Source organism: Osmerus eperlanus, chromosome 5 (genome assembly GCF_963692335.1).
Source record: "Osmerus eperlanus chromosome 5, fOsmEpe2.1, whole genome shotgun sequence".
Taxonomy (NCBI): domain Eukaryota; kingdom Metazoa; phylum Chordata; class Actinopteri; order Osmeriformes; family Osmeridae; genus Osmerus; species Osmerus eperlanus.
This window is the reverse complement of record NC_085022.1, coordinates 4,226,228-4,242,721: the sequence shown is the minus strand read 5'-3', so window position 1 is coordinate 4,242,721 and position 16,494 is coordinate 4,226,228. Positions and strand designations below refer to the sequence as shown.

The 16,494-nt window shown below is 51.2% G+C and overlaps 2 protein-coding genes across 7 annotated transcripts; one reads left to right on the top strand and one right to left on the bottom strand.

Moving 5' to 3' along the window:
• On the top strand, window positions 1–11,500 carry LOC134020894 (Fanconi anemia group A protein). Of its 5 annotated transcripts, none has more exons than XM_062461218.1 (41): window positions 1–387; window positions 681–787; window positions 918–1,014; window positions 1,179–1,324; window positions 1,420–1,515; window positions 1,608–1,681; window positions 1,777–1,898; window positions 2,080–2,217; window positions 2,411–2,462; window positions 2,722–2,834; window positions 2,932–3,008; window positions 3,426–3,567; window positions 3,644–3,777; window positions 3,890–4,000; window positions 4,086–4,181; window positions 4,331–4,393; window positions 4,720–4,808; window positions 4,895–4,955; window positions 5,044–5,093; window positions 5,237–5,313; window positions 5,438–5,533; window positions 5,621–5,754; window positions 5,877–5,947; window positions 6,064–6,163; window positions 6,231–6,418; window positions 6,563–6,653; window positions 6,759–6,986; window positions 7,066–7,139; window positions 7,237–7,426; window positions 7,514–7,677; window positions 7,772–7,877; window positions 8,399–8,458; window positions 8,596–8,700; window positions 8,820–8,935; window positions 9,081–9,216; window positions 9,616–9,678; window positions 9,863–9,965; window positions 10,107–10,182; window positions 10,339–10,489; window positions 10,724–10,822; window positions 10,992–11,500. In XM_062461218.1, the coding sequence occupies exons 1-41, from the start codon at window positions 327–329 to the stop codon at window positions 11,073–11,075; spliced, it is 4,341 nt and encodes a 1,446-aa protein (XP_062317202.1). In that variant the 5' UTR covers window positions 1–326; the 3' UTR covers window positions 11,076–11,500. The 5 variants fall into 5 exon arrangements, with proteins under 5 accessions (XP_062317202.1, XP_062317201.1, XP_062317200.1 ...); XM_062461217.1 differs by having other exon boundaries at window positions 681–793; window positions 1,611–1,681; XM_062461216.1 differs by having other exon boundaries at window positions 2–387; window positions 681–793; window positions 4,331–4,390.
• Window positions 11,501–11,914: 414 nt separating this feature from the next.
• Window positions 11,915–16,239, bottom strand: znf276 (zinc finger protein 276). 2 transcript variants are annotated; one of them, XM_062461213.1, is made up of 12 exons: window positions 15,711–16,239; window positions 15,101–15,422; window positions 14,855–14,904; window positions 14,266–14,649; window positions 14,007–14,088; window positions 13,828–13,908; window positions 13,604–13,714; window positions 13,421–13,447; window positions 13,192–13,267; window positions 12,804–12,921; window positions 12,359–12,458; window positions 11,915–12,235 (listed from the first exon to the last, which is right to left on the bottom strand). In XM_062461213.1, the coding sequence occupies exons 1-12, from the start codon at window positions 15,961–15,963 to the stop codon at window positions 11,935–11,937; spliced, it is 1,905 nt and encodes a 634-aa protein (XP_062317197.1). In that variant the 5' UTR covers window positions 15,964–16,239; the 3' UTR covers window positions 11,915–11,934. The 2 variants fall into 2 exon arrangements, with proteins under 2 accessions (XP_062317197.1, XP_062317198.1); XM_062461214.1 differs by lacking the exon at window positions 13,421–13,447.
• Between the last annotated feature and the right edge of the window lie 255 nt (window positions 16,240–16,494).

The window sequence follows — 16,494 nt, the reverse complement described above, 5'->3', positions numbered from 1 at the left end:
AAGAGGTATATATGTATAGTTTATTATTTGAGTAAGCAAGATGACATATATTTACCATTTGCAAAAGAGGTGCAGAGAACAGACCTATTATTGGCAGACTAAATACAACTCAGGGTTCAGTTTTGTTTGGCCGGTTAAGTGAATTGATCCAATAAGCAAAGCTGACAAATCAGAAACAAGAGCGCGTGAAAGCTGCAAGCAAGTTTACATTTGGCTCTACTACGACTATCTAGATTTTATTTGTGTAAACGTTCCCTAGCGAAAACATTTTACCAACCAATTTTAAGCCTGTACAATAACATGCCCGTATCATACGTAACAGTATCATGTCGCTAACTGCTTCAAGTCAATGTTTTACTCAGAAAAGGACACTTTCGTCCCTCCTTTGTAAGTTGACATTCTGTCTAAGTTTTTTTCCACCTACCAGTACTGTAGCTAGCTAAATACTTAGTAACTTAGTTCGCTTACTATAATACATACAGTACCTACAATACACGGAGTCAGTGTAATTTAAATATAATTTATTCAGATCAATGATGTGATAAGACACCGTCATTATCTGTTTTCGTACACAACATTTTCTCATCCCGACCCAGTCCATTGACTGTGACCCAGTCAAGTTACAGTACTAAGAGCGAGTGTAGTGTGTATGAAGACGTTTTGCGTGCTTCCTCTCATAGCTGGCCGTGTTGCTAAGAAGCAACGACAGGAGGACGCGCAACAGCTTCAAAAGGCAGCAGTCCAGCTGCTGAACCAACACCAGAATCTCCCAAACCTGCTCCTGGAGGTGGGGGTGAGTGATCACCGTCTCTATCCATCTCTCTCTGTATCATTCAGCCCAGGCAGGGAGTCAGAGGTTCACACTCGTCCCGTTGGGCTTGCTGTGCATTACAGTAACTGCACTTTTCTCTCTCTAGAACCCTAAGCCATGCAATGTGATGGACAAGGAGACGATGGGAAGGAAGGAGTCTGTCAGTGACAGTCCCACACCCCACATTGGGGGTTCATTGCTGGGTGTGTCACCTATAAACATCCCTGGTTAGATGAGTAGACCTACCAGATGTATCATAATACTTTGAATGCACATGGAGTGAGTGCTCGAAATGGTTATCCCATGAGTATGTGCTCGAGTGTATGTTTGTGTGCTTGTATCAATGTATGTGTGTATGTGTTGCTAGTCAGTGAGCTGCGTCATCAGGCTGCGGAGCTAGGCGTACCAGTCGCTGTCCTGTCAGTGAGGATGGTGCTGGATAGAGTACAGCAACTGACCTCCAGCACCCTGGAGGGGGAGAAAAAGCATGCTCTGCTTAACACCACTCAGAGGGTGAGTGCCTGGGGTTCCCCTCGTGGAAACAGTAGGCCTTCCCGGGAAGAGAAAGGGGTATTTAAAGTTGTGCACCTGCCCCCTCTTGTCTCCAGCGGCAACTGTGTGCACTGCTCCACTCCACCCAGCAGCTGCTCTCTCTCGGAGCCTTCTGCTCCCGGCTCTTCTGGCAGGAATACTGGAGAGACCAGGTGAGCGAGGGCTTTAGGACAGTGGTCTGAGTGACCTCGCACAGCCATGTTGTCATGTGAGACTCATGTGCGCTGCGTTTGTGTTGGTGTAGGAGCAGGTCCACTTAGAGGTGGTGTACCATCTCCACGTTCTCAACATCATAACTCTGGAGTCCATCCTAGAGAGGTATACCAACATGTTCAAATATGATTTATGATTTTAATGAAGATACTACTAGTAGTAGTTGTAGTATATATGATATGATGTATATTCTCCTGTAGTGAGCGAGCAGTGTGTTCCTGGCTGGGGGCGGAGCTAAGGGCTGTGTGTGGAGGGACAGGCTCTGCAGAGGAAGAGGAGGAAGAGGAGGAAGAGCGGGAAGTCCGCCACAAGGTTCTCACCCGTAAGATCCTCTTTGCTAAGTTCACTTGTATGGTAACGTTGACATTGACAGGCCTCAACAATGTATATATTTACATGCCACATGTGTAGTGCTTCTGTTGTGCTGAGAGGGTGCTGGTGCTTCTGTTGTGCTGAGAGGGTGCTGGTGTTTCTGTTGTGCTGAGAGGGTGCTGGTGTTTCAGTGGTGGTGATGGTTCTGGTGAAGGCGGGGTTCCGAGAGACCCAAGACCCAGCAGCGCAGGACAGAGACCCAGGACCAGCAGCGCAGGACAGGAACCTCCCCCAGCTCTGTAGCTCTCTCCTGGACCAGCAGCTCTGCTGTGAGTCCCCCACCTCCGGACCCTGAAACCAGACCTGGACACAGACTCAGACCTGAAGCCAGACCTAGACCCAGACCTGTACTCCTGTTTATTTGGAATCAAAATCGAATACCCGTCAACTCATCCGACTGGATCAAAGGTATCCTCCATGTCTGTGTGTGTGTGGACACACCCGTGTTTCCTTGTGTTCCAGGGGTGCTGGATGCCTCAGGACGACAGCACAGGGACACAGCAGCTGAGCTCTGGTGAGCAGGGCAGGCCTGCAGGGTCTTGTCATTAGAACGCTGGACTGTAGAACTGTAGAATGTCTCTGCTCCTGTTGCTACCCACAGGGATGACTTGGGGTGTCGGGAATCGACGAGAACTCAAGGCAGAGAAGAATATAAGAAAGCTAATGTAGTTGATGGATGAATACATCCACACTGTCTGATTCGACCTCTTTTTCTATACGTCTGTCATTCTGTGTCTTCCCTCTCTCCCTGTCTCCCTCTCTCCTTCTCTCAGGGTTCAGCTGTTCGATGCGACCTTGTGCGGAGATTCGGTATCACCGGACGCACTTCGCCGTTTCTTCACACACACTCTCACACACACGCTCACCTACAGGCCCCGCCTCACAGGTACACACCGGTACTCCAGCTAGACACAGCCTGAGTGGTCAGCGGCAACACTGTGAACGCAATGTCTGAGTCGTCTGTGCCTCTTGTCTCCCCGCAGTGTCAGACGCCGTATCCATGCAGAGTGGCTGGAGCTTCTCTTGCAGCAGCCGCTTACTCACCACGCTGTTCCAGAAGGTTCTACGCTCCTCTCTCTCTCTCTCTCTCTCTCTCTCTCTCTCTCTCTCTCTCTCTCTCTCTCTCTCTCTCTCTCTCTCTCTCTCTCTCTCGCTCTCTCTCCAGCGTAGCTTTTTCCCTCTCCGTTTCTCTCTATGTCTTCCTGTTCTAGGTATAGGTCAACCTCTGAATACCACATCAGAGTGTGACTGGCTTAGCCTGTGTTATTTATGTCCTCAGGACTTTTCTTCGAGACAGTGTAAGGCTGTTTGAGCGCTCAAGTGAAGTGTGTTCACCTGTTATTGTTTTCCCTGGTGTTGATTTATGGGACCTGTTCCTTTTACTTGGTGTATTCAGCTGTAAAACCAGTCAACTTATTTTTTATAATAACAGTTTTTCTGTAGCTGAATATAACTGTGTGTGTGTGTGTGTGTGTAGCTGGCGGTGATTTTCAGAGTGGATGAGCTGCTCTCTCACCTCCAGCAGGTGCTAGAGACCCAGGAAGTCAACTGGCAGCATGTGCTCTGCTTCCTGTCCACTCTGCTGGTCTTTAACCCAGACACCCAGTCCAGCCTCCAAGGTACACACACACACACACACACACACACTCTGTCATGGACAGGTACACAGACAGATGTCCTCCTGTGCTCCCCCAGAGCTGCTGTCCAAACTGTTAAAGTCAGCGTTTGAGGGGTACAACCTGGAGAGCATGATCACTGCCTTCCTGCTGGCCCGCCAGGGGGCGCTAGAGGGCCCGGCCCTCTTCCCTTCTTACAGCCACTGGTTCAAGGTGAGTCAGCTGGCTGGGCCCTCGCTATGCTCGGAGACATAGAACGCTTCTAGAGACACGTTTCTATAAGCGAGGTCTCCTCCCTGACCGGCCTTCCTTCCTGTCTCTCCAGATGTCGTTTGGGGGGGCGAACAGTTGCCACAGCAACAGTAAAAAGTCCCTGGTGTTCCTGCTCAAGTTCTTGTCGGACCTGGTGCCCTTTGACCCTCCACAGTACCTGAAGGTAACCTCTCACCCCAGGCGCGGATGACTGGATGACAGGTGGTCTCCTTATTCCCTGTGGTCATGGTTGTCCTGGTCTTCCCCAGGTCCACCTCCTCCACCCCCCCTACGTAGCAGTAAAGCATCGCAGCCTGCTCAAGGAGTATGTCTCTCTGGCCAAGACCAGACTGGCCGACCTTAAGGTACCACAACATCCCACAACATGTCTGGAGGGGCCTGTGGGAGTAGTTCTCTTCTGTTAAGTCATTAACACACTTTGCCCTGGGTGTGTGTGTGTGTGTGTACGTATGGATGTGTGTGCGTCCGGGGGGCTGTTTGCACGTGTTTGCAGGTCTCGCTGGAAGACATGGGTCTTTATGAAGATGTCTCAGGGGCAGCAGCACCAGTTCAGGTGGTAACTCTGAACTCCTAGCTGTAACACTGTCTCCTAGCTGTAACACTGCCTCCTAGCTGTAACATGATGTATGTGTGTGCGGACATGTGACTGTGTTTACATTTACATTACATTTAGTCATTTAGCAGACGCTCTTATCCAGAGCGACTTACAGTAAGTACAAGGACATTCTCCCCGAGGAAAGTAGGGTGAAGTGCCTTGCCCAAGGACACAACGTCATTTGGCACGGCTGGGAATCGAACCAACAACCTTCTGATTAATAGCCCAACTCCCTCACCGCTCAGCCACCTGACCCCCCTATGTGTGTTTATGGTGTGTGTCCACAGCCCCAGTGCCAGGCTGGCCAGGATGCGGAGAAGGCGGTGTCTCTGTACGAGAGCACCGGGAGGATCTCTGCCACTGTCATGGAAGCAAGGTACTGGACTGTAGCTGGGTGTGTTCAGCCCCCAGTCCTAGACACTCCTCTCATCACTCTCCCTTCTCTCCCCCCCTGTTCTCCAGTATCTTCCGGAGGCCCTACTTCCTGACTCGATTCCTCCCAGCCCTCATGACCCCCCGCCTGGTGAGTTCCCTGCTCTCCCCTGACCGCTTGGTTGGAACAAAGACCCCTCAAGTGTTGCTAGAATGATCTCTCTCTCCCCCTCTCTCAGCTGCCCGTGAAGGCGGACGCCCAGATGAGGTTCATAGAAGCACTGAGGAAGTGAGTTCCCTCCGGCCGTCACGACATCGCAACACCGCTATCACGTCTCTCTGTTTGACCAAACCACATAGTGATCCAGCCACAGTGTGGGGTGAAGGCACCACTGATGGTTGTGTGTGTGTGTGTGTGTGTGTGCGGTGTAGAGCAGAGAAGATTCCACCTGCTCAGTACTCCTCCTATGTCCAGTCGTGTCAGCAAGAGAGACAGAGGCAGCAAGATGGTGGGTATCTTAACTAGGGTTATATAGCAGCCCTGGCCCACCTACAAACAGCTACCTGTTAAATGGGATGGTATGGGAGGCGTGTTTGTGCCGGCTGATGACGACTGCGTGTGTGTGCTGTCAGGAGGAGTGTGTGTGCAGGAGGACGACGACCCTCTGGAGGTGTTGAAGTCTCAACTGCAGGAGTTCAGAGGCTTGGTGACGCAGGGGGATCATGGAGGTCAGCTGACCAGCGACACATACACACACACACACACACACCCACACACACGTGACCGACCCTGCTCCTCTTGCTCTCTCCTCCCAGAGGTGTCCTCCCAGCTTGCCAGGATGTCTCACACCCTGGGTGTTATCTACCCGGGCCGTACGGACACCCTGATTGGCCAGACCGCCGTCAAGCTCTACACAGACATGCGCACACCTCCGGAACTACACGTCAAAGTAGGACAGTGTGGTGTGGCTCCGCCGCCTTTCCTGGAATCCCTGCTGATCTCTCACCTTCTGTCATGTGGCCTGTCCTGACCACTTTCCTGCCCTGCGGTAACTCAGCCGTGTGTTCACAGGTTGTCAACCTGGTTCTGAGGAGCTTCTGTCAGTGTCTTCTGGATGCCAGCAGGCTCCACCCTCCAAACAGGTGAGGACAGGAACATGCCGCGTGGCGCCCCCATCCCCAGGGCCTGTTCGAACCCTCCGTCGGTCTGTCGGTGTGTTTCCGCTCAGCAGACTACCGCTCTCTCTGACCCCCCCCAGGCAGAGCCCGTGGGCGTCCCAGTTCGTGAGCACCCTGCTGGGGCACAGCCAGCTGCTCTCCGCCCTGCTCCACCGCCTCTGGGACCTGCTGGCCAACCAGGTACACATCTGGCTGTCTCTCTCTCTCTCTCTCTCTCTCTCTCATCAGTATTTTCCCCTCTCCATAGGGTCCCTTGTTGAGTGCAGCTCATGTTCTCGGCCTGGGGGCTTTTGTTTCGAACCTCCATGCAAGCCAGTCCCACTGCCCCCTGGTCCAGCTGTGTCCGGCCGTGCTTCCCGGCCCGGTGCCAGTCTCGGAGGCGCTCGGCTCCGCCCTGTCCTGCACCACGCACGCCGACATGCTCTTCTGCGTCCGGTGAGACAGAAAACACTCTCAGAAACACCCGTTCTACATGTTTGAGTTTTTCACTTTCAAGATGGCTGCCGGCCCTCTCTGACTGGTGGAGGGGGACCCCACGTTGTCGGCGACTTATGTCTTTGTGGTGGTGTCTGTCCCCAGCTTCTGTGTGGCAGCCGTGAGCTACGGCCTCTGCAGAGGAGACTCCCAGCCTGACCCCCGGCAGTACACTCCAGCCTGGCTGTGCAGGAAGGTACAGAGCTGTCCCGGTGTCCTCCCACTGTGACACTGAGTGTGTCTTTGCATTGGTAATTAAGTTGGTGTCGTGTGTGTGTTGTGTGTGTTTCTCTCTCTACAGCTGCTGTATCTGGTCCCCAGACTTCTGCCCGAGGCGCGGGACGATCTCCCCGTCAGGGGGGCGGACGCGGGGAGGCCGGGGATGTGCGTGGAGGGGCTGTGGCCCGAGGGACAGGAGCAGGGCCAGTGGAGCAGTCTGACTGACGACAGCGCCCCCTGGAGGACATCTGTCCGGGCTCTGTGGAGCCACGCTGCATTCCGGCTCACACTACAACTCCCACAATGCCAGGTCCGACTGCAGAAAAGGCTTTGGGAGAGCGTATCTGAAGTCATCCGAACTGTTCTGACATGTCACCGTTTCTGTCCAGGTGTCTTTCTCAGAGTGGCTGGCCACTGAGCTCAGGGTGCAGAGGAGTGAAGATGCTCTGTCTGATCCAGATAGGTATTGTACTATGTCTCCTATGTACAACACACACACACACACACGCATTCCATGACTGAGTGTGTTGTAATTGTTTTTGTGTGCGTGCGTGCGACAGGCAGGAGTACCATCAGTGGGCCTGTATGCAGCGGTACCTTCCCTGCCCTGTGGAGCAGGGAGGCTGTGGAGGAGACCAGAGGAGGCTCTGCTCTGACATCCTCAACGCCATCCTGGACCTGCACACCTGCTCCCTCCAGAGCCCCCCCGCCACAGGAACCTGCCTCCCTGACCTGCTCTGCACACTGCAGGTGCTTTGGCTCTCCTCGTGCCTTTATTCAACCTTATTTATGGTCTTGATGTGTGTTTAATGTTTGGATTTGTGTGTGTGTGTGTAGGAGGTTGTGTATGAGATGGAGCTGACCGGTCAGTCTCAGGGTGCCAAGGTTCAGACAGGTCACTTCCTGTTGGATGTACTGTCTCAGAAATGCCCTTTGACCCCTGCGCCCCAGCCAATAAGCAGTCAGCTGAGCCTGCAGCAGACTGTACATGTCTGGAACAGGTAGCCTCGGACCCGGCTCCTCTCCTGTCTAATTGGATCATCAGCGTTCATGTTTCACACGGCTGGTCATGCATGCTTCATTTGTGTGTGTCAGGGTTTTACTGTCCCTTCCCGCGGTGATGTTGGTCACAGTGAGGACTGAAGCAGGAAGGACAACTCTGGACTGTCAGGCTCTGATAGACCATGTCAACCTGTACCAGGTGAGACTGTCCTCACAGAGCATGTCAACCTGTACCAGGTGAGACTGTCCTCACAGACCATGTCAACCTGTACCAGGTGAGACTGTCCTCACAGACCATGTCAACCTGTACCAGGTGAGACTGTCCTCACAGAGCATGTCAACCTGTACCAGGTGAGACTGTCCTCACAGACCATGTCAACCTGTACCAGGTGAGACTGTCCTCACAGACCATGTCAACCTGTACCAGGTGAGACTGTCCTCACAGACCATGTCAACCTGTACCAGGTGAGACTGTCCTCACAGACCATGTCAACCTGTACCAGGTGAGACTGTCCTCACAGACCATGTCAACCTGTACCAGGTGAGACTGTCCTCACAGACCATGTCAACCTGTACCAGGTGAGACTGTCCTCACAGACCATGTCAACCTGTACCAGGTGAGACTGTCCTCACAGACCATGTCAACCTGTACCAGGTGAGACAAAAAGATGAATTCTGTCTTTTCCGTGTGTGTGTGTGTGTGTGTGTGTGTATGTATAGAGGCAGGTGTGTTCCCCGGCTGGTTTACTGCCCTACCACCTGACAGCACACCTCTTAAAGGTATGACCCCTCCTCTTTCATGTGGCCAGATATTTGTGAAACCAACCAGTGAAAGTCACTGTCAATATACAAGAACTCTGAAAATCTTCTCACTTTCTCTTTTTCTCCTCCTTCCTCTCTTCCTCTGGCTCTCCCAGGGGGTGCTGGGTGCCAGTATGAGGTGTAAGCATCCTTCCAGAGAGGTGAACCAGGCCTGGTCTCAGATCAGCCTCCTCTGCCCCCTGTTCCTGGTCTCTGCTGTGGTACAACTCCAAAGCTTGAACATGTGGCCTGTATCAATGCCACACCTGCAGTAGATCACCTGGGCTGGAGCGTTTGTCTTTTATATCTAACCAAGGTACTGTGTGTGTGTGTGTGCCAGCGATGGTGGGGCCGTCTCCGCGTGGTGCTGGAGTGTGTGTGGCGGGGACTGTCCGACGGAGATCATCTTCCAGAGCAGCTCCAGCTGCTGCAGACCTGCTGCCTCTGGGCCCCCAGGTGACGCACACAGCAGAGCAGAGCGCTCCAGAGCAGAACAGGCCTCCTGGACCCTGCCCTTGGAATGGAAGGCAGAGAATTCCTTGGTCGCAAATCTCATCGGATGAATCCTGTTATCACAACTACGCTCCATTTACATTTACAGGTTAGAGAAGGGTGTGGCCACCGTGCCAACTGGCCCGCCCCTGTTGCTGGCGGCCACTCTGCACTCTGCATGGACAGGGCGGGGCCAGAGCATCCAGACGAGTGTTGATTGGCTGTGTGAAGTGAAGGAGAGGCAGGTGAGGTTTCATGTCTCTGGGGTTGAGGGGGCTCTTCCGACCCTGAGCAAGCTATCATAGGGTGGATTCTCCTGTAGGGGGCGGCTCAGGGAGTAGAGGGGGTCAAACACTAATCGCAAGGTTGGTGGTTTGATCCCCGACTCCTTCTGGCCATGAGTCAAAGTGTCCTTGAACAGACGCTGAACCCCACGTTGCTCCTGATGGGCAGGCCAGCACCTTGCATGGCAGCTCCTGATGGGCAGGCCAGCACCTTGCATGGCAGCTCCTGATGGGCAGGCCAGCACCTTGCATGGCAGCTCCGCCTGTCAGTGTGTGAGTGAGAGGCAAAAGATGTAAAGCACTTTGAGTGCCGCTAAGGCAGAAGAGCGCTATATAAATGCGGTCCATTGACCTCCCTAGGTCCTGGTGTACCTGCTGTACCTGTGTGTGACAGACCTCCTCACCACCCTTCTCCAACCCCAGGTACAACACCACCCCAGAATACACACACGTAGATAGGTTGCTGTGGTAAATGGAGGTTATGGGAGCTTTTTCAATGAAAAACAAAAACATGTATTTACTCAAACCTAATCGCAGTAGCTGATTATAATATAACCAGTAAATGAAAAGAATAAACAGATGGACTGACATAAGCCCACATGTGCAGGAGGTGAAGGGTCACCAGAAAGGAGCGGAGCTGTGTCCTCACATCCTGTCCCTGCTTGTCCCCTCCTCTGATTGGCTGCTGCTCTTCAAGTCTCCTGGCCCAGGTATCAACTACTCCACTCTACAAGATGTGCCCTGATTGGTCAACAGCATTCTAACCCCACAAGTCTAAATATAACAACCTGGGAGTTATAACGTGCATCTGATACATCATGTTAAAAACAACAACAATCTTCTCATTCCAGACCAGGGCCTGTACCAGTCTGTAGCCATGGTTACCTCAGATGAGCACACCAGGCTGATGCCGCTGGCCTTTTACAGGTCAGAGTTCAGAGTTCACCTAGAGCTCCACACATTACCAAGATGGAAAACAAGGATAAAACTCTATAATTGTGGAGTATTTTACCTAGTGCATATCTGATGCACTGCATACTGTGCATGTCATGTAAATGTACGTGTGTGTGTGTGTGTGTGCAGTCTGGTTCTCCAGCTGAGTCCAGAGGACCAGGACAGAACAGGGAGAACTCCAGGGTTCCTCCAGTCTGCCGTCCTCTGCTACGTCTCCCTGCTCAACCTCTTCCTGGACGGAAGCACGCCACGACCAATCGCTGACCTCTCCACTGATCAGGTGACAGATCAGGGTAGTGTTAGGTCATTACTTAACAAAGTGGAAACATACACTATACCAGTGCAACAGTCATGTAGCTCTCATTCAGCAATACATATATCATACTGTAGCATAACATCTAAGTAAGATAATTGTTAATAACAGCACTCTAGGGATAAGACCTACCTACCAACCAGGCCTAACCTTAAAAGTATATTTGTCATGTGTCTGGGTGTTCCTGTGCGACCTCTCTAGATGGACCTGTCCCAGATTCTGGGTTCAGCTCAGAGCTTCCTGCTGAGATCCCTCTCTGTCGGCTCTGCCCCCTTCCTGTCCAGCAGCCAGCTCACCCAGGTAACACACTCACCCAGGTAACACACTCACCCAGGTAACACACACACACACTCACCCAGGTAACACACTCACCCAGGTAACACACTCACCCGTGGGAAGGCTGCAAGATCAGTGTTTACCCGGGCATTGTCATGGTAGTCTAAAGGATATCTCTCTGTGTGCCTGTCAGCTGGAGGCCCTGTGCTCTGAGCTGGACCCAGCTGTAGCAGGAGCTCTGTCTGCCCACCTCAGCCAGGAGATGGACTTCCTGTAGACATCCTCTACTTCCTGTGACTGTTGGACGGCCGGGCAAACTCAAAGACAAAGACGACATGGGAGTTGGGGGACCAGGAGATGATTATATTTTCTTATAAAGAATGTACAGATAACAAAACATACTGCCATGTCGCAGTCAAATGTTATGCGGTTGACAGTTGCAGCATTTCCTTCTTTATTGTGTTCATGTGTGTCAGTGGGCTGTGTTGTGGCACTGGGAATACAGCCGCTGTTCAGCATTGGGACTATTTCTTCACACACACATATTAGGCCACTTTAAAATGCGCAGGTGCATATGTATATCCAAGAAGACTTCAAAAAATGTCCCTGTCAAACACCTTTAGCCCTTCTGATGGTATATAATGTAAAGTTGAAATGAATTACTTACAATGCACTATAATAACTTAATCAAATAAAAATAAACACCTAATCTAAAGATAACAACATTCTGTGGATTATCTCGTGGACCACAAGCAGTAGAAGCGCTTCATGTGGAGATTTGAGCTGTTATAACATTACTAAATATTACAACAGCACAGGAATAAGAATCACGTGTTTCTTGGCTTTCAGTCGTTTCTGCAGCCATACTAACCTCCAGCCTCAGATCGTACACAAGCCAATACCTCCTCATTGTACTTGATCAACTTAAATGTCCCATGCTGCCCTCTGCTAAAACCTGCCTAGCAACCCAACTAGTTTGTTGTTCAGTCATTTATTTCATACACTAGTGTGTTACAAGGTACACCCTGTGGATTCCCCCTGTTGGAATGCCAGGGCAACAGCTCTGTCCTTGAATCTATCCCCCCCCCAGACTCCCCTCCTCTTTCTCCTCTGGCTTCAACCCCCACCCATGGGAGTCATTGCCATTTGTGCTCAAGGCTCTGAGGTGGAGGGTGCAAGCTGTTATTAAACTGGGCCACTAGTTCCCCTGTGGCTGAGATGGTCTGGACAAGGGGGTCCTGGGGGAGAGAGGAGGAGCTGCTCCCTCCTTGGGTAAGGGGGTGCACCATGGACATGTGGACGTTGAGGTTGTGGGCCTTCTCAAAGCGCTTCCCACACATGGCGCACTCAAAGTCCAGATCGGCCTCTGCCTTATGTTTGGTCATGTGGTATTTCAGGGAGGCCCTTTGGCGGCATTGGAAACCACACACCTCACACCTGGAGGGAGAGAGAGGTGAATACACATTAATATCCTGGTTAACTACTTTCTAAAACTATGACCTATAACGGCAGATGTTAAAATACAACTTTGCTCTGAGCTTTCCGTGCCCCTGGGCTTACTGTAGTGGCTTGGCTCCCGAGTGGCGCATCTGGTGGACAGACAGGTGCTTCCTCTGCTTGAAGGTCTGGCCACACTGGTCACAGATGTAGTTCCTCACCTCTGGGAACAGATATGGGACCAGATTTATCCGGATAATAGAGACTTCATCTGTGTGTCTATGGTACCTGCGTGGATGAGTTTGATATGTCCTACCTGTGTGGATGAGTTTGACATGTCCTACCTGTGTGGATGAGTTTGACATGTCCTACCTGTGTGGATGAGCTTGCTATGTCCTACCTGTGTGGATGAGTTTGACATGTCCTACCTGTGTGGATGAGTTTGATATGTCCTACCTGTGTGGATGAGTTTGACATGTCCTACCTGTGTGGATGAGTTTGACATGTCCTACCTGTGTGGATGAGTTTGACATGTCCTACCTGTGTGGATGAGCTTGCTATGTCCTACCTGTGTGTATGAGTTTGACGTGTCTCTGAAGGTAGCGATCGATCATGAAGACCTTGTTGCAGCCAGGGTGGGGGCATGGCCGCTCCCTCACCTCCTCATGGTGCTCTTTGATGTGCTTCTGCAAACACAGACGACACGTAAACGTGTGAACATGAAGCACATGTCTAAAAAGAAATATGTAACATATACTTACAACAGTTTAAAAATAGAACATTTACAAGGGGGTGAATGATCTAGTAAACATGACGTTTCCATTCACAATTCAATTCTACCGGACTCTTCAGCTACACCGCCTCAGGTGGCTAATGTATGATGTGTCTGACAATCTTTTTATGTCCCTTGAGGTCAGCCAGGAAGTTATAGTCTAGTTACATCTGGAGTGTCTCACCTTCATCCCATCTGCTCCTCGATACACAGCTGTGCAGCCTTGGTATGGACATTTGTAGATGTTGGGCAGCTCCTCTCTGGAAATGACAGAAGTTGCAGACAGTTATTTTCCCCCTGCCAGAGGTCACATGACCCCGGGGGCTGCTGATGCTTTCGATCCGGGTGTCATGGAAGAAGAGAAATCTCCAAGGAGACACAAGACACAGACACAATCACCAGGATGTCCTCACACTTCCTGTTTTACGTCCTGGTGAAGGCTGTTTGATCAAATTGACCAACAACAACAAAAATGAAGGCCTTAGTCTGTCTCCTTGAAGAAGATTAATTAATCTGTAGTTAGTTTGCACTCCAGTTAGTCTGTACTCAAATGAGTCAGTAGTTAGTCAGTCTTTAGTTTGAGAGCAGTGAGTCACCTCTCTAACTTGAACTTTTTCTTCCAGCCTGGCTTGGGACCTGGTTTCTTCTTCTCTTTCGGCTCCATCGGAGGCTTTGCTGCGCTTCTCTTCTTCCTGGGCGCGGCCACTCTGCAAGGCACCACTCACACTTCTTCATTCACCATCTCCATCTCCTGGTGTTCCAAACAGTACAGTCTGACCCCCCCTTGTCACCCCAACCAGGACACAGAACCACCACTCACCTCTTCTCTGGGTATGGCTGAAACAGCTCAACATCCTCGTCCTTCCTCCGGTCACCTTCAAACTCATCGCTCGACCCATCTCTGAGGACACACACAAACAATGAATCAGCCAATTCGTTTGTGATTTGAATCAGTAGTTTCCGAGCACCAAAACTGAGCTTGACCCGATGATGACTCACCTGTCTGAGAAGTCGCTGTCACCCGTCCTGTCCTCCAGAGGAGGGGCTACAGGGGACGGCGTCTCCTCGCTACCCAGGAAGTCTGGGAACACAGCCAACAACGCATTACAACAATTCTATGCTCGACACAAATTGAAATGACAGAATGGAATAGTATTAAATATCCGGGAGAAAACCGCAATACACGGCATCCTACATCACCCTGCTTAGGAAGGAGTAGTTACTGGAGGTGACATGATTTTTTCTCTCCTTGTCTCACCATCCGTTCTGGTGGTGGTGGTGTCAAACTGCATGGAGCTCTGGGTCTGGGGGGTGGCTGCAGGGCTGGGTTGGGTCAGGGTGGAGGCGATCACTTCAGGAGCTCCATCGCCTCTCCAATGACAATCTCCGTCCAGTAATGAGCCCCCACCACAATCACCTCCGCGGGTCACTGTGTGTCCGGGGTTGGCTCTGGGCTGGGCGGTCTGGGTGTCCATCACAAAGCTGTGCCCGTCCACGCAGCCCCAGACTGCCTTGACAGAGCCCCAGCACTGCCCCTCTAGCACCTCTTTCAGGCTGGGGCAGGAACTGCAGGCCTCGCCGTGGTGGTGCGCCCAAGACACCAGGCCGTGAAGACACTGGGGGTCCGAGGGCATGGAGGGAGCTGGAGGGAGAAGCGGAGGACAGCAGACAGCAGAACTTCATGTCTCCATGCTGGATTTTGCATGCAGTGAGATTAACATGGGACACTGCCTTGTTGAATGGCTGTCAAGTTAACATGTCTGCTGTAGGTGAGTTTTGGTAAGTGTGATTATTTCGGTCTTGATGGCAGCCCTATATGGTGTTTCTCTGTGTCATCGTCCACTCACCTGTCATGCTGTTGTCCACTGATGCCGACTGAGAACAATGTTGATTCTTCCTGAAACAGAAGAACAAGGTTGGCATGTTTCTAAGGCTCTTGTTTGAAAACAGTCCTGTGTCGTAGCGGAGCTTGGCCAAGGACACCCAGGAGAATGACATCTCAAATTGCACCTGGCGCCTGACCATACTGTTCTCTCAAACGTCTGCCTGCTACACCTGCTATCCTGGAAGGAACTAAAGACGATCGTCCTCACCGGTCTCTGGGACCCTCCCCCACCCCAGGCTGGTGGTTGACCCTCTGCAGGAAGGTGAGCAGGATCCTGTGGCACTTGTAGAACTTGGTGTGACAGTTCTTGCACACAAACTGTGGGAGCTGGGGATCGCGGACCAACGGAACTCCCACCAGACGCTGGAAGTCTGAGTGGAAGAGCAGAGGAGACTGTCCAGCCAACTCTGTCTGGGGGTCGGGTTCCTGAAGAGACCTCCCTGGCCACCGGTCGAAGGCATGCCGCAGCCTCCGCGGTGAGAACTTCCCATGACAAAGACGACAAAATGAGGTAGACACTCGGCCTGCCCCTGCAAGGACACACAACATAGGCAATTCGACTGAGGATATTCATGGTTTCAGCGTCAAAGATGTGCTTTGCTGCCCGTTTATGTTGTGTCTGGTGTGTTCTTTCTTAATACTCGTATATATTAGCATTACGACTATCTCTATTTAAAACTGCTTTTGTGTATATTAACGTAGACCACTAAAGGTGCTTGCACATGCCCCCACCATTTACAAACCAACGTCAGGGGGGATGCCATAGCTGTTGGTGCAGAGCACACCTGTCTTTGTATTACATACATACACTGACTCACCAGTAGGTTTGGGTCGGTTCACCGGCTGCTCGTTTGTCTCTGTCTTAGCAGCCAACCAAGCGTTTGATTGTAAATCAGACACGTCCCCTTTACCCAGATCTCCTTCACTAGAGACCGATGACTGTGCAGCTCTAAGAGCATTCTTGGGTCTCCCTCTCCTCCCAGGTTTTTTGACCACCGTAACGACAGTTTGCGCCGGGGATGTCTGGCAAGACGCATCTGGCAGCCGCGCACGCCTTCCTCTTTTCTTCATTATAGTCCTCCTACCAAGAGATCCTGCCCAGTGATTTGGGAGTAGCCAATACAATGGGAAATTATTTTTCCAAGTAGCTTGGGCTACATGAGGTGCTTGTCCATTACTGTGCCATAACAAAAACACATGGCAGAACGCCACAGCATCTTTTGCCAAGTATTCTAACGCATTCAATCCAAGAAGTTTTTTGTTGTTGTTATCAATTTAACGCATATGGTTTACACGTTTGAACAAGCAACCATGGCATAAATCAACCTGCAAATTGCAGCTTCTGTAAACAAGGGAACCCGGAAGTTGTCAGAGAGAAACCATGGATTAATACTTATAGCGCCATCTGGCGACTGCACTGTAGGCTAAACGATCCGTGAAACGAAAGTTGTTTTTTGTTTATTTGAATAACAGTTGTATATAATAGATACATTTACTATTATATACAACATTCTGCTATCTAACAGAAGTATCACATTAAGCATTACGATTTTTCAAAGGTAGAAAGTGAAACGCTTATTAATGTGATTGCATATGATCATT

Excerpts from the sequence above, each read along its gene's own strand:
- LOC134020894 (XM_062461215.1), top strand. The coding sequence starts at position 327 with ATGTCGCTAACTGCTTCAAGTCAATGTTTTACTCAGAAAAGGACACTT. Across the intron at positions 388-680 it reads GACACTTTCGTCCCTCCTTT|CTGGCCGTGTTGCTAAGAAG; the intron begins GTAAGTTGACAT and ends TTCCTCTCATAG. Across the intron at positions 3,568-3,643 it reads CACCCAGTCCAGCCTCCAAG|AGCTGCTGTCCAAACTGTTA; the intron begins GTACACACACAC and ends GTGCTCCCCCAG.
- znf276 (XM_062461213.1), bottom strand. The coding sequence starts at position 15,963 with ATGAAGAAAAGAGGAAGGCGTGCGCGGCTGCCAGATGCGTCTTGCCAG. Across the intron at positions 14,650-14,854 it reads AGTGGACAACAGCATGACAG|CTCCCTCCATGCCCTCGGAC; the intron begins GTGAGTGGACGA and ends TTCTCCCTCCAG. Across the intron at positions 13,268-13,420 it reads CAGGACGTAAAACAGGAAGT|AGAGGAGCTGCCCAACATCT; the intron begins GTGAGGACATCC and ends TGTCATTTCCAG.